Source organism: Caretta caretta, chromosome 1 (genome assembly GCF_965140235.1).
Source record: "Caretta caretta isolate rCarCar2 chromosome 1, rCarCar1.hap1, whole genome shotgun sequence".
Taxonomy (NCBI): Eukaryota; Metazoa; Chordata; order Testudines; family Cheloniidae; genus Caretta; species Caretta caretta.
In genome coordinates this window covers 241671892-241686698 of record NC_134206.1, presented here as the reverse complement: position 1 = coordinate 241686698, position 14807 = coordinate 241671892, and the positions used below count along the sequence as shown (strand labels likewise).

The 14807-nt window shown below is 45.8% G+C and overlaps 2 protein-coding genes across 4 annotated transcripts in view; one reads left to right on the top strand and one right to left on the bottom strand.

Moving 5' to 3' along the window:
• Positions 1–14807, bottom strand: part of BID (BH3 interacting domain death agonist) — a 37181-nt gene that overhangs the window by 7395 nt on the left and 14979 nt on the right. For both annotated transcript variants that reach the window (XM_048828626.1, XM_048828621.2), the window contains exons 2-3: positions 1403–1509; positions 717–785 (exon numbers count right to left, since the gene is read on the bottom strand). In XM_048828626.1, coding sequence (XP_048684583.1) covers positions 717–725 — 9 coding nt within the window. In that variant the 5' untranslated portion in view covers positions 726–785; positions 1403–1509. The remainder of the gene's footprint in view (positions 1–716; positions 786–1402; positions 1510–14807) is intronic.
• BCL2L13 (BCL2 like 13) overlaps positions 1–14807 on the top strand; it is a 114418-nt gene that overhangs the window by 93947 nt on the left and 5664 nt on the right. The window contains exon 8 of one of the 2 annotated variants that reach the window (XM_048828268.2): positions 9953–10468. The exons of the other annotated variant lie outside the window; for it this stretch is intronic. Coding sequence (XP_048684225.1) covers positions 9953–10003 — 51 coding nt within the window. The 3' untranslated portion in view covers positions 10004–10468. Of the gene's footprint in view, positions 1–9952; positions 10469–14807 lie in introns of those variants that run through there. 2 annotated transcript variants of the gene reach the window in all.

Here is a 14807-nt window from a genome sequence, read left to right as displayed (position 1 = left end):
GATTCTCCATGTATTTCAAGCTGGAGTTTAAAACTACCATTTAAAAACATGTACCTACACAAACTCAGACCATAAACCTGTTACCTTGAATTTGGGAATTGATTATTCTATTTCCTGTTATAAACATAAGCAATGGATGCCCATTTACTATTTAAAAACAAGCAATGTGAGATATTAACCAGGGGGGCGTTCTCACACCAAAAAAATACAGACTCTTCAAAAGTTAAGAGCATCATCTTTCATCTCACTGTTTGACTGGGACCCAGACAAGGTCAATAATGATCATGTTCAGCTAGCATCAGAAAGAGAGCAGACAGCTTGAGTCTGATCTCAGATATGCAGGCACACCCATCCACACAGACTGGGGAATGAGCTGCCTGTATGGATAGCAGCATGTTGGCAGAAAGTCCAAGCTGTACAGAAACATGGTGCCTGCAAACCCAAACTTGCACAGGGACTAGGAACCAAAACAGGTTCAGACTGAGCATCCCCAAATTATTAAATGTTAAATAATACACTTTTTTTGGCCTATATTTGAAAAAGTGACTAAAGTTGAGCACCCAAAAAATCACTAGATAACTCAAAAAGACGCCTGATTTTCAGAGGGTCGGGGCAGAGGGAAATCACACGTCTTAAGCTGGACACACAAGATCACCAGTCACTTCTGAAAATTTAAACTGAATGCATTTTGAAACATAAAACCTTTTGGAACTGACCTGATCCATGCTGGCTGCTGGGACAGTGCAGCTGTGTTAACCTTAACTTTCAACCCACAAGTCCTTTCCCTGCAAGGGAACAAAAGGAAGATGCCAACAAGCCTGCAAGCCACTTTGTCCAGAGATTCTCTTTGACAAGCCCTTACTAATCCAGCCCTGCTTTGCAGAGCATGGGGCTTCCCCAGGAACACATGCTTGGTGATTTGGCAGTCATAGGGAAGGCTGTGAACACGGGACCAGATGAGCAAGTAGGCCCCTTTTTAGGAGTGAAGAAAGGTGGGATAGGAGGACACAATGCCTCCCCTCACCGGTAGCATTATGAATAGGCATGATAAGGGAGAGGCCTGGGGGCTGACAATCACCATGACAGCAAGTGACCTAGGAAGGAACAGGGGCTTTTAGAGTCAGGGCGTTCTGCCTTAGCTTGGGCCAGCTGTTGGAATGGAGAGCAAGTTTAGCTCCAGGTGGACCTCTGGCCTGGCTATTGAAGGATCCACGATGCCCTAATTACCAAGTCATTAGGTTCGTGGTAAGGGTATTTTAGGGGCTTCCTGCCTTTAACTGTGGGACACTCCTGTTCATTTATAAGTGAACCAGCCTGAGCCAGCCAACCTTGCACTACCCCTGGGGAGCACCTAACACACAGCCTACCCCTAGGTGTACAGGAAATAACCCAGTTCAAGTACCTGGTGTTGTCGAGAGTCAAGCTGTTTGTATCCTGCCAAAGGCCTCCGATCACGTTTAATGAAAGCTCCTTAGCACAGCCATGCCACTGATACAACTCCAGGAAAACCTAGACGGGAAACATGAGCAATCAGTCACAAACAAACCGTTTTCAGAAAAAAACGAGGACTCCTTGTGGCACCTTAGAAACTAACAAATTTATTTGGGCATAAGCTTTCGTGGGCTAAAACCCACTTAATCAGATGCATGGAGTGAAAAAAACAGTAAGCATAATATGTATTATAGCACATGAAAAGATGGGAGTTGCCTTACCAAGTGCGGGGGTCAGTGCTAATGAGCCAATTCAATTAAAGTGGAAGTGGCCTATTCTCAACAGTTGACAAGGGGTGAATACCAAGGGAGAGAAAATTACTTTTGTAGTGATAATGAGGCCAATGCAATCAAGGTGTCCCATTTCCAACAGCTGACAAGAAGGTGTGAGTATCAGACGACGGAAAATGACTTTTTGTAGTGACCCATCCACTCCCAGTCTTTATTCAGTCCTAATTTGATGGTGTCCAGTTTGCAAATTAATTCCAGTTCTGCAGTTTCTCATTGGAGTCTGTTTTTGAAGTTTTTTTGTTGAAGAACTGCCACTTTTAAATCTGTTATTGAGCAACCAGGGAGACTGAAGTATTCTCCTATTGGTTTTTGAATGTTACAATTCTTGAGAATTTCAGAAAGGCAGCATCACAAACGCCTGGAGCTCCCTCTGCAGGAACAGGGGGACTTCTACTTAGTTTTCTGAAGGAGTTTAGTGCAAGTGAATAGTGCCAAACGCTGAGCTCTGAACTGCTCTCTGTCCAAAGAGCAGATACTGTGTGGGCTTCAGTGTTGCAAGCTGGCCCCACATCTCAGCCGATGTACACCAAACCTGACCTGGCTGGGCCCAGCTGTAAGGGGAGATAGGAGTTTTGTCTCCAACTCCACTAACTCTTGGTCTCTGTTCTGAGTGTGCCAGCTGTGGTGGTGGTGTTTGTTTGTGTTTGTTTTGCAACGTGGACACCCAGAATGGACTGGCGGCACCAGGACACTTCTGATATGATCTTCCAGTCATCACTGACCAGCACTAGCTTTAAACTTTGCCCCACTCCATAACACACACTCACATCTGTCCTGGCCCCTGTTGGAGCAGTTTAAGGTAGTGAACAAAACTCTGCATTAAAATGACTCAGAGTGGAGGTGGAAAAGAGGAAGTGAACAAAAGCAGAAACTTACAAACTCAGAAGCAAACCACAAGGAGACACAAATTGTTCAGGAAAGAAAAGGTATTTCCCAGCTTTTTGGAGGGTTTTTACAGGTTTGTGATTTCAACCAACCCCACATACAAATACTTGGGCAGCAGTTCTTTTAGCCATGATTTCTCAGAATTTACTTGGTTCCATCTAACAGCCACACGTTAACCAGTTAGGTCTCGGATAAAATTTGTGACTCTGCATCAGACCGTTGGTCCATCTAGTTCAACACTCTGTCTCAGTCAGTGACCCACAACATATGTGATGTAAATGTGCCAGACCAGCTGTGTCATGGAGGAGGCAAAAGGACCTCCTTTCTATTCTCCTCCTGAAACCAAAGAAAACTCCCCAGACTCCATTTTGTACCTCTGGCTTCCATTTTAAATAAGGGTCACTCCATGATTAAGTGAAAGCTGCACGTCACACAGACTAAAAATAAAATTGGTGGGAAAACCAAAGTAGGGGAAAGGTCAGCAGATCATAACTATGAGGTAAACAACAATTGCAGGCTAAAAACAGAACTAACGGTTTGGAATGATTGGCAGTTGGCATGCACCCAAGAAAGATCTGACAGGAAGATATTAACAGAAGTGTCTAAAAAGTTCTGACAGGACAGTATAAAAGTCACTATGTCTCAGTAGACAGCTGACGACAAAGCAGAGAAAGAAGCAGCACCACCACCGCCAGAGGGAATCCTGTCAATAGAGCAAAGTCAGCAGACAAAATAAGCTTGTCACTCAAAGTTAGAGTCATGGCATAGGATAAGAGAGAGAGAGAGAGTGTGTGTGTGAGAATAAAGATGAATGTATGTGTGTTGATTGTGGAGAAAATGTTTATATGTAAAACTAAAGAACCGTTATCAATTGCTGTCAGCAACCTGCAGCAGACTGGCCATTGGAAACAGGGTGCAGCCACTTGGGAACATTTCAAAACCGCAAGGCAATACGGTTTGGGGTGCTCTTTGACTTGCACCAGTAAAAAGATGCTGGGTTTTGGAAAGAACACTGTTTTGTGCCAATTATTTATCAGAAGGTTGTATCCATGTCCTTCAGGTATTTCCTTAGCCATCCTGGAGACCCAGACCTTAGGAAAACAGGTTGGTTAATAAGTAGGCTGTTTTGAGGGAACCCTGGCTAAACCCGGGACAGGGTGAGAAGTGAGCTATTCTAGGGACACCCTAATTCTATTTTCGAGACCCTGGAACAGGTTGTTTGATCACCCTTTTCTTAGGCCTTGTCTTCAGTACAAAAAAGCATGTTGTTAATATGAGGTAAAATCCTAATGAAGACAAGGCAGTTTGTAGTTTTCACACAAGCTAGCAGGTGGAGGTAAACCCTGGGCTCCCCCATAGTCTTTAACTTGACTCACTAATTCATGTGGAAACTACAAACTGCATAATTTTCATGAGGATTTTACTTCGTGTTAGCTAACTTGAGATAAGAACACATCTTTTTTTAAGTGAAGGAATGATGGCCCACCCCACTACTAAAGGGCTAAAGTTAACAGTGCCACGCTATAATTAATGTCCCTAAACAGTCTCTCAACTTTAAATGTACACTGTACCATCATGATATGGTTGTTTTGGGTGGGGGTGGGGGGGGGAGAGAAGGGGATTAAGCTAAGAATATGGAAAGGTAGTCCTGTGTGACTGCCTATTCACCATAAGGCTTGTCTTCACTGCAGAAGTAACCTGGCCTCTTACTCAGGTGTTGCCTGTAACTTGATTCCTGTTCACACATAAAAACCACCCTCCATCAGAGGGAGAATCTCAGCTTTCAAGTGGTATCAAGGAATTTCTACATCTGCTGTTCTGCAAGATAGTGGAAACAGTTAAAACCATAGTGGAGTTGAATTGTGGGGGGAAAAGCAAAAGGGTAATCCAAATGATGTGTTTTAAAACCATGAGTGTCACATTTATCTTCATATGTGTTCTTATATATTAATAAAAATAATACATTCAGGAAAACATAAAGGCTAATATCTGTAACTCTGCTGCGATCCCTGCTCCCTGAGAAGCTTGCTAGTGCATGGTTATACAAGCATAGAAATATAGGGCTGGAAAGGACCTCAAGAGGTCATCTAGTCCATCCCACCTTGGATGGGGTAAGATCAAGTAAACCTAGACCATCCCTGACAGGTGTTTGTCCAACCTATTCGTAAAACCCTCCAATGATGGGAATTCCACAACCTCCCTTGGAAGCCTATTCCAGTGCTTAACCACCCTTATAGTTAGAAAGGGTTTCCTAATAGCTAATCTAAATCTCCCTTGCTACAAATTACGCTGATTACTACTTATCCTACCCTTGGTGGACAATTGATCACCATCCTCTTTATAACAACCATTTAGGTATATGAAGACTTATATCCCCCCTCTCAGCCTCCTCTTCTCTAAACTAAACATGTTCAATTCTTTCAGCCTTTCTTCAGATGTCCGGTTTTCTAAACCCATCATCATTTCTGTTGCTCTCCTCTGGACTTTCTCCAATTTTGCCACATCTTTCTTAAAGTGTGGCAGTCAGAACTGGACACAGTACTCCAGCTGAGGCCTCACCAGCACTGAGGAGAGCAGGACAATTACCTCCCATGTCTTACATAATGTAGCTAGGAAAGAACTAAATAACTGCTTTATTCCAGGTATTTCAAAAAACAGGCTTGTAATCTGAAGAGTCTCACTAGTATAAACACATACTCTTAATATGTTCCAGCGACAGCCAGCTAACTCTCATCACCATGTTTCCCCCACCACGACATACACCTTATACTCCAGCTTATTTAAATGCCTAAGGAACCATTTGAAACGTTGGAAGAATTATTGTTCTAGATAAACAAACTTCACCTTCTGTATGAATTTCACCCTGAGGGACAGGAATAATATAATTGCATAGCAGCTCTGACATTGTTTGGACATGACTCATCATATCCCAGGGCTGTAATCTCCAGCTCGCGTACACGTACTGCGGTCATTAGATGAGAGCAAGCGTGAGTATAAACAGTAGTGTAGCCGTGGTAGCATGGGCAGTGGCAACACTGCTCAGTCATGCCAAGGGCAACCTTGCCGGGACCCTGTGGATACTTGCTCCAGAAAGCTCAGTGGTGCTGCCATGGCCGCTGCCCATGCTACCATGGTTGCACTACTATGGATGATGAGACCTAGCGTGAGTATGCGTATGCAAGCTGGGAACTGCACTCCTAGCTTGGCATGTAAAGGTAGCCTAAGAAAAAACACTTAATACTTAATATAACAATAAGCCACTCCACTTAAAAACTCATCTCGTTAATTTAAATGCAGAATTGGGAGCCATAAACCAGGTTTCAGTTCAGTTAAGAGCAGCTTGTCTAGTGCTGCCTGTGACTGCAGGTTGGTATCTGGAGCCATTTCGCTTTGAAGCCCCACTGCTAGACTCCCAGCGTATAAAAATGAAGCATATCCATTCAGCCTCAGTTAGCATCCTTGCAAAAACATATCGCTGTTCTTTCAGACATACATTCCAGGATCTGCATGAGCTCTGCTCCTAGCCCACAGTCTGAAGCATCTTCAGTTGGCAGTGCAAGGAAACTGTAGAACAAGGGAAGTGCTAGGCTTCTGTTTTTCCTGTAGTGCCTAGCAGCCCCAGTCACAGACGAGGACCCTGTTGTGCTGGCTGCTGTACAAACAGAAAACAGAGAGATGGTTCTAAAACTGCTTAGCAATCAGTTCTTCAAAATGAGACTGAGTAGCATTGTCCAAAGAAAGCTAGTTACCAGGTAATTATGGCTCACAACCGTGGCACCATTTGGGAATAAACTCTGTAACAACAGCACATAAGTCCCAGAAAAGGCTAGAAGGTAGACATATTTTTGCTGATGTGGACTGTGAGTGACTGCTACAATCTGGTGCAGATCAGGCCTCACATACTTCAAAAGACATGCCTCTGTCTAGAGCAGCAGTTGGAAAAAAAATCACTTGCAAACCAGCCTTGCCTAAATCTTTAGGCACAAGTCTGGCAATTTCTTCATGTTGTGCTGGGCTGTCTCTGCACAATAACGACTGAATGCTGCATCATTTAAGTCAATGGGAGTTTTGCAGTTAGCATCTGCGGGAAAAGGATCAGGCCCTATGTTCACCCAAACAACACTGGATCCCAGACTGGCCTTTCAAAATCTAGCCATGATCCCCTGGAAAGCACTACGTGCAGATTCAAGATAGTAAAGGTATCTAACACAACCTTGCTGATGGCTACAATACTTGTAAGAACCTAGCGAACCTCAGGTGATGGGACCTTGTGATATAGGAGCTCTAGACATCCAAGACAGTGATACTTACCTCCTCCAGGCAACAGATGGCTGCCAGAGTTGCCTTATTACACTCCCATCAAGCCACTCAAACAGTTGGTCTTAGCTTGTAACCCCTGTGGGACAGCTTCCATCACAAACACAATTATCAATCTCTGCTGCACAAAGGCCACATCCCCAGCATTATTTTATTCCCCACCTCCTATGCAGTTACCCAGCCCTGTGGCCTGACTCAGTGCCATAGAAACTTCAGTGAGTGTGTGTGTTAAATAAATATGATCCCTGCATAAGACTGAGGAAGAAATGCATCCAGCAACAACCCGTTGTTTTTGAAAGATGCAAGGTCCATTGCAAAAAGAAAAGGAGTACTTGTGGCACCTTAGAGACTAGAACCAAGTCTCCTGTTTTTCAGCAGCTCCATGCAGTGTTGGCACTTTTAAGAACTCCCCAGTGCATTTTGAAGTGCAGAAGATTATTTCCTTTGTACAAGTGTGGAGCAGTTTAGGCTCTAAATCCAGTGGCTTGTGGCAACACAGCAAAGTAGTAATGAAGAGGGTGAGGTGAACCACAGTTATCTACACAGTAACATCACACACACCAATTCAGGAATAAGAACTGTGGCCAACTGTATTGCCTAACCACACAGAGAACCTCATTTGTGTAATGAACTCTGCTGTGAAACTGGACACGTGCAGTCGAGACACAATTAAATCATAAGGGAGGTGGCTGCTGTATATTGTGCTTATGAGGTACATGGGGGCCAGTTCTGTCTTGGGCTCTGATAGTACATCGATAGTGTGAAAGAGCTGCAAATGAAAGGTTGTAAGTGGCCCATGCTGCTCCCCTTGCAGCCCCAGCAAAACATAAGGAAAGTAGCACAATGCTGAGAGTTACAGAAGTTCTCAGCTGCCATAAGCAGCCCTGGGGAAGCTTGCCCTCAATTAAAGTATTTCCCCAGGTGCTTTGCAGCAGCCCAGAATTTAGATGGTTAAAAAGTCATACACAAAGCCACTTTCATCTACTCTACTCCAGGGCCACACCTTCTGTGCTGCATCTCTTAAAACGCTCAGCACAGAATCTGTCTCATGAGCTGTAGATCCATTCACCAGCATTTCACCCACTCCTCCTATGCAGGTCTGCAGATTGCACTTTTAGAGAATTAATTGGCCGTGTATGATCTTCAATCTTGTCAGCAATTATTTTAGTCTCAGCCATACCAGGTTCTTTTTCTAGCCAAACAACTATACTTTCCAGCAGTAGTCACTCACACATGCAGGGTATGGATAATTTAGAGCAGTTTGTAGAGGGAACATCTGAGATAGAAACACATACAAACAGAGAAATAATCCCCTGGATAGAAACAACCTATCAGTCAGCAACATTGCTGCTTTTTTGTGCACTGTCAAGATGCTTATCTTTCTACAGCTGCTTTCACTTTGGCATGAAGAAGTTCTCTAGAACTGAAACTGTAATAGCCTCTAAGCCCTGGTCTACACTAGGAGTTGAGGTCGAATTTACCAGCGATAAATCAATTTAACCCTGGACCCATCCACAAGACGAAGCCCTTTTTTCAACTTAAAGGGCTCTTAAAAATCGATTTCCTTACTTCACCCCTGACAAGGGGATTAGCGCTGAAATTGGCCTTGCCAGGTCGAATTTGGGGTACTGTGGTTGTAATTAGACGGTATTGGCCTCCGGGAGCTATCCCAGAGTGCTCCATTGTGACTGCTCTGGACAGCACTCTCAACTCAGATGCACTGGCCAGGTAGACAGGAAAAGGCCCACGAACTTTTGAATTTCAATTTCCTGTTTGGCCAGCAGGGCAAGCTGCAGGTGAGTGCAGAGCTCATCAGCAGAGGTGACCATGCAAAGCTCATCAGCAGAGGGGACCATGATGGAGTCCCAGAAACGCAAAAGAGCTTCAGCATGGACCGAACGGGAGGTACAGGATCTGATCGCTGTACGGGGAAAGGAATCTGTGCTATGAGAACTACGTTCCAGTTTTCGAAATGCCAAAACATTTGTCAAAATCTCCCAGGGCATGAAGGACAGAGGCCATAACAGGGACCCGAAGCAGTGCCGTGTGAAACTTTGAGGCAAGCCTACCAGAAAACCAGAGAGGCAAACGGCCGCTCCGGGTCAGAGCCCCAAACATGCCGCGACTATGATGAGCTGCATGCTATTTTAGGGGGTTCAGCCACCACTACCACAGCCGTGTTGTTTGACTCCTTCAATGGAGATGGAGGCAACAGGGAAGCAGGTTTTGGGGACAAGGAAGATGATGATGAGGTTGTAGATAGCTCACAGCAAGCAAGCGGAGAAACCGGTTTTCCCGACAGCCAGGAACTGTTTCTCACCCTGGACCTGGACCCAGTACCCCCCAAACCCACCCAAAGCTGCTTCCCAGACCCGCCAGGCGGAGAAGGGACCTCTGGTGAGTGTACCTTTTAAAATAGTATACATGGTTTAAAAACAAGCATGTTTAATGATTAATTTGCCCTGGCATTCGCGGCTCTCCTGGATGTACTCCCAAAGCCTTTGCAAAAGGTTTCTGGGGAGGGCAGCCTTATTCCATCCACCATGGTAGGACACTTCACCACTCCAGGCCAGTAGCACATACTCGGGAATTATTGTAGAACAAAGCATTTCAGTGTATGTTTGCTGGCGTTCAAACAACATTCGTTCTTTATCTCTCTGTGTTATCCTCAGGAGAGTGATATCATCCATGGTCACCTGGTTGAAATAGGGTGCTTTTCTTAAGGGGACATTCAGAGGTGCCTGTTCCTGCTGGGCTGTTTGTCTGTGGCTGAACAGAAATGTTCCCCACTGTTAGCCACAGGGAGGGGCTAGCCACACGGTGCGGGGAAGCAAAATGCGACCTTGTAACGAAAGCACATGTGCTATGTATGTAATGTTAACAGCAAGGTTTACCGTGAAAGAGTGTACCCATTGTTCCATAAAATGTGACTTTTTAAATACCACTGTCCCTTTCTTTTCCTCCACCAGCTGCATGTGTTTCAAGCATCACGGGATCTTCTCCTTCCCAGAGGCCAGTGAAGATTAGAAGGCGAAAAAAATGCACTCGCGATGAAATGTTCTCTGAGCTCATGCTGTCCTCCCACACTGACAGAGCACAGACGAATGCGTGGAGGCAGACAATGTCAGAGTGCAGGAAACCACAAAATGACTGGGAGGAGAGGTGGCGGGCTGAAGAGAGTAAGTGGTGGGCTGAAGACAGGGCTGAAGCTGAAAGGTGGCAGCAGCGTGATGAGAGGAGGCAGGATTCAATGCTGAGGCTGCTGGAGGATCAAACTAATATGCTGCAGGAAAGGCAGCTGGAGCACAGACTGCCGCTACAGCCCCTGTGTAACCAACCGCCCTCCTCCCCAAGTTCCATAGCCTCCTCTCCCAGACGCCCAAGAACACGGTGGGGGGGGGGCCTCTGGCCACCCAGCCACTCTACCCCAGAGGATTGCACAAGCAACAGAAGGCTGGCATTCAATAAAGTTTTAAACTTTTAAAGTGCTGTGTGGCCTTGTCCTTCTCTCCTCCACCACCCCTCCCGGGCTACCTTGGCAGTTATCCCCCTATTTGTGTGATGAATTAATAAAGAATGCATGAATGTGAAGCAACAATAACTTTATTGCCTCTGCAAGCGGTGATTGAAGGGCGAGGAGGAGGGTGGTTAGCTTACAGGGAAGTAGAGTGAACCAAGGAGTGGCGGGTTTCATCAAGGAGAAACAAACAGAACTTTCACACCGTAGCCTGGCCAGTCATGAAACTGGTTTTCAAAGCTTCTCTGATGCGCACCGCACCCTTCTGTGCTCTTCTAACCACCCTGGTGTCTCGCGGCGCGTAACCAGTGGCCAGGCGATTTGCCTCAACCTCCCACCCCGCCATAAACCTCCCACCCCTTACTCTCACAGATATTGTGAAGCACACAGCAAGCAGTAGTAACAATGGGAATATTGGTTTCGCTGAGGTCTAACCAAGTCAGTAAACTGCGCCAGTGCACTTTTAAATGTCCAAATGCACATTCTACCACCATTCTGCACTTGCTCGGCCTGTAATTGAACAGCTCCTGACTACTGTCCAGGCTGCCTGTGTATGGCTTCATGAGCCATGGCATTAAGGGGTAGGCTGGGTCCCCAAGGATAACTACAGGCATTTCAACATCCCCAACGGTTATTTTCTTTTCTGGGAATAAAGTCCCTTTCTGCAGCTTTTGAAACAGACCAGAGTTCCTAAAGATGCGAACGTCATTTACCTTTCCCTGCCATCCCACGCTGATGTTGGTGAAATATCCCTTGTGATCCACCAGAGCTTGCAGCACTATTGAAGAGTACCCCTTGCGGGTTATGCACTCGCCGGCTTGGTGCTCCGGTGCCAAGATAGGGATATGGGTTCCGTCTATGGCCCCACCACAGTTAGGGAATCCCATTGCAGCAAAGCCATCCACTATGACCTGCGCATTTCCCAGGGTCACTACCCTTGATATCAGCAGATCTTTGATTGCATTGTCTACTTGCATCACAACAGCCCCCACAGTAGATTTGCCCACTCCAAATTGTTTCCCGACTGACTGGTAGCGGTCTTGCGTTGCAAGCTTCCACAGGGCTATTGCCACTCGCTTCTCAAGTGTGAGGGCTGCTCTCATTTTGGTATTCATGCGCTTCAGGGCAGGGGAAAGCAAGTCACAAAGTTCCATGAAAGTGGCCTTATGCATGCAAAAGTTTCGCAGCCACTGGGAATCGTCCCAGACCTGCAACACTATGTGGTCTCACCAGTCTGTGCTTGTTTCCCGGGCCCAGAATCAGCGTTCCACTGCATGAACCTGTCCCATTAGTACCATGATGCCCACATTGCCAGGGCCCGTGCTTTGAGAGAAGTCTGTGTCCATGTCCTCATCACTCTCGTCACCGCGGTGACGTCGCCTATTCTCCCGGTTTCACTTTGCCAGGTTCTGGTGCTGCATATACTGCTGGATAATGCGCATGGTGTTTAATGTGCTCCTAATTGCCAAAGTGATCTGAGCGGGCTCCATGCTTGCTATGGTATGGCATCTGCACACGTAACTCAGGAAAAAAGGCACGAAACGATTGTCTGCCGTTGCTTTCATGGAGGGAGGAAGGGCCTGACAACATGTACCCAGAACCACCCGCGACAATGTTTTTTGCATTGGGATCTCAACCCAGAATTCCAATGGGTGGCAGAGACTGCGGGAACTGTGGGATAGCTACCCACAGTGCAACACTCCAGAAGTCGACGCTAGCCTCGGTACTGTGGAAACACTCTGCCGAGTTAACGCACTTAAAGCATTTTGTGTGGGGACACACACAATTGACTATATAAAAACGATTTCTAAAAAACTGACTTCTATAAATTCGACCTAATTTCGTAGTGTTGACATCCCCTTCCTGATGACTTAGGGTAAGTGCATGAAATGTACCTTGGTCTTCCATTGCCAGTCAGGGTCACAGCTGAGCTCGCTGCCTGGCAACAGGGATGTCGCCATCTTTAACAAGAATGAAACTTAGCTCTTATCTAGCACTCAAAGTGCTTTAGGAGGAAAGGGAAGTATCACCCCCATTTAATAAATGGGGGAAACACGGGAAGTGACTTGCCCAAAGTCACCTAGAAGTTCAGCGGCAAAGCCAAGAACAGACTCCATCTCTCTGTAGCCCTACTCACTGGACCCAGAAACAATCTTCAAACATACGAAAAGTGGTTTACATAACCACTACCATAGGCTCAGCCATCAGGGCAAGACAGATTGCGGAGGAGAGGAGAAAAGTAAGTGGGAGCATAGCCATCTTCATTGCCAAAAGTGTTATATGCCCGAATTTGGAGTGAGCAACAACACTGTAGAGCTAACAGGTTCTTTATTCCAGGGACTTCTAACTAACATCAGGGACTACTCCTGATATATACACACATGCATGCCAACATCAGCAAACTCAACGCCATCCATCCCAAGAGGACTCACGTCACCAAGGCACTGGAGTGCCATGCTGCTTTGGCTGTCAGAAGCAGTCCCTGTCCCATGTTCAAGAGGTGCTACAATGGCCCAAAATAATCAGGAGCAAAATATCAGACTTATTCCCCACCCCCACAAGAAAATTCAAATTTATGTAAAGACCACAAGCTCCTAAGTCACTTTGGCATTTTTGAAAATTCCTCTTCTAGATGCCTAAATGTGGATGTATGTGCCTAATTTTAGGTACCCTTTTTTCAAATCTTGGCTCAAGTATGATATTTTGCTTACATTCACTTCACAGGGCTCCTTTTGAATGTGGAAAGAGCAGCATCCTTTGCAGCCGGGGCAACTCAGACTTTTCAGGGAGAAAGGATCAAGGTAGAGCCCTGAGTGGGACTCTGAAGAGCCTGCAGTGGGTCTGGGATCCCACAGGTCCCATACGACCTGCAGCCATAATAGCGGGAGCGGAATTAAAGAATAGTCCTATTCAGGGCCCTAGATCACAGTAGAGGTGCATATATCTTTTATTTAAGTCTCACAGATGCAGCTGGTGGTTTAATGAAGCACTACAATATTGAGGCAGTTATTTTAATAAATGGAGTGACACTGGTGTTTATGTGGTCCCCCCCTTTCTGAGCCTGCCACTGATAAAAGAACACATAGGCAAACTAATAATAGTGCCTACAAGGCCATCACACTTTGTCAAGCACCCGTCTAGGGCTAATGATCCCAAAGAAAAGGATTTGATCCCAGCTTAAGGAAAGGGAGGGAAAGAGGAAGGAACAGAGACAGGCCACCCGCAGCCTAGAAGCCAGGACGTAAAAGATAGGTGGAGTGTGGGCAGAGGCAATTATTCTGTGCATTTGCACCTGTGCTGCTTTGCAACATTAAGAACATAAAAGCAGCCATACTGGGTCAGACCAAAGGTCCATCTACCCAGTATCCTGTCTTCTGACAGTGGCCAATGCCAGGGGTTTCCGAAGAAATGAACAGAACAGACAACCGCCGAGTGATCCATCCCATCGCCCATTCACCACTTCTGGCAACCGGAAGGTAGAGTGACACAGAGCAGGGGGTTGCATCCCTGATCATCTTGGCTAACAACAATTGATGGACCTATCCTCCATGAACTTATCTTGTTCTTTTTTGAACCCTGTTATAGTTTTGGCCTTCACATCCCTAGACAATGAGTTCCACATTGTTTCAATGGACTACTGCAGTCTGGATAATATTACAGTTATTGGCTTGAAATATAGTGATATTGAGCACCCCAGCTCCCATTCACTTCAAAAAGGTAGCTACAGTTACCCACAACCTTTGAAATTCAGGCCACTAAATACTACATTTTTCATATACACACCTCAGAGATTCAAAAGATGGCTAGGCATCATTATCCTCATTTTATAGATGGGTAAACTGAGGCACCAAAAAGTACAGCAAGCGACTTGAGGTCATAGCAGGTGACTTAGCTGGGAACAGAACCCAGGTCTCCTAAACTCCCGTGATATGCTTTAGTCACTGGGCCATTTGGGAGACCATCCCATATTTGAAAAAAAAAAAAAAAAAAAGTTTTGACAAATCCTCTCTCTCTCAAGCCTGCTTTAACTCCAGGCACACACTCTATTTTAGTCTTGACAGCTATGGGTTCTCTTGCACATTTACCCAGAACAGTTATCTGTTGTGACCAAGGGTCTCTTGGAAGTTCTGGGCTGGAAAGGTGTGAGGGATTCTATTCCATATCGTCACTTGTCCACAGTCACTGAGCAGGAGACCACCAGACCCGGAGAAAGTGTGAAGCTAAGGTCCTCCTTGCCTAACTCTGGTGACTTACAGCCCCCAGGACACTTATCAGAACCAGAAGGGAGATTTTGCCAGAAGAGCTAG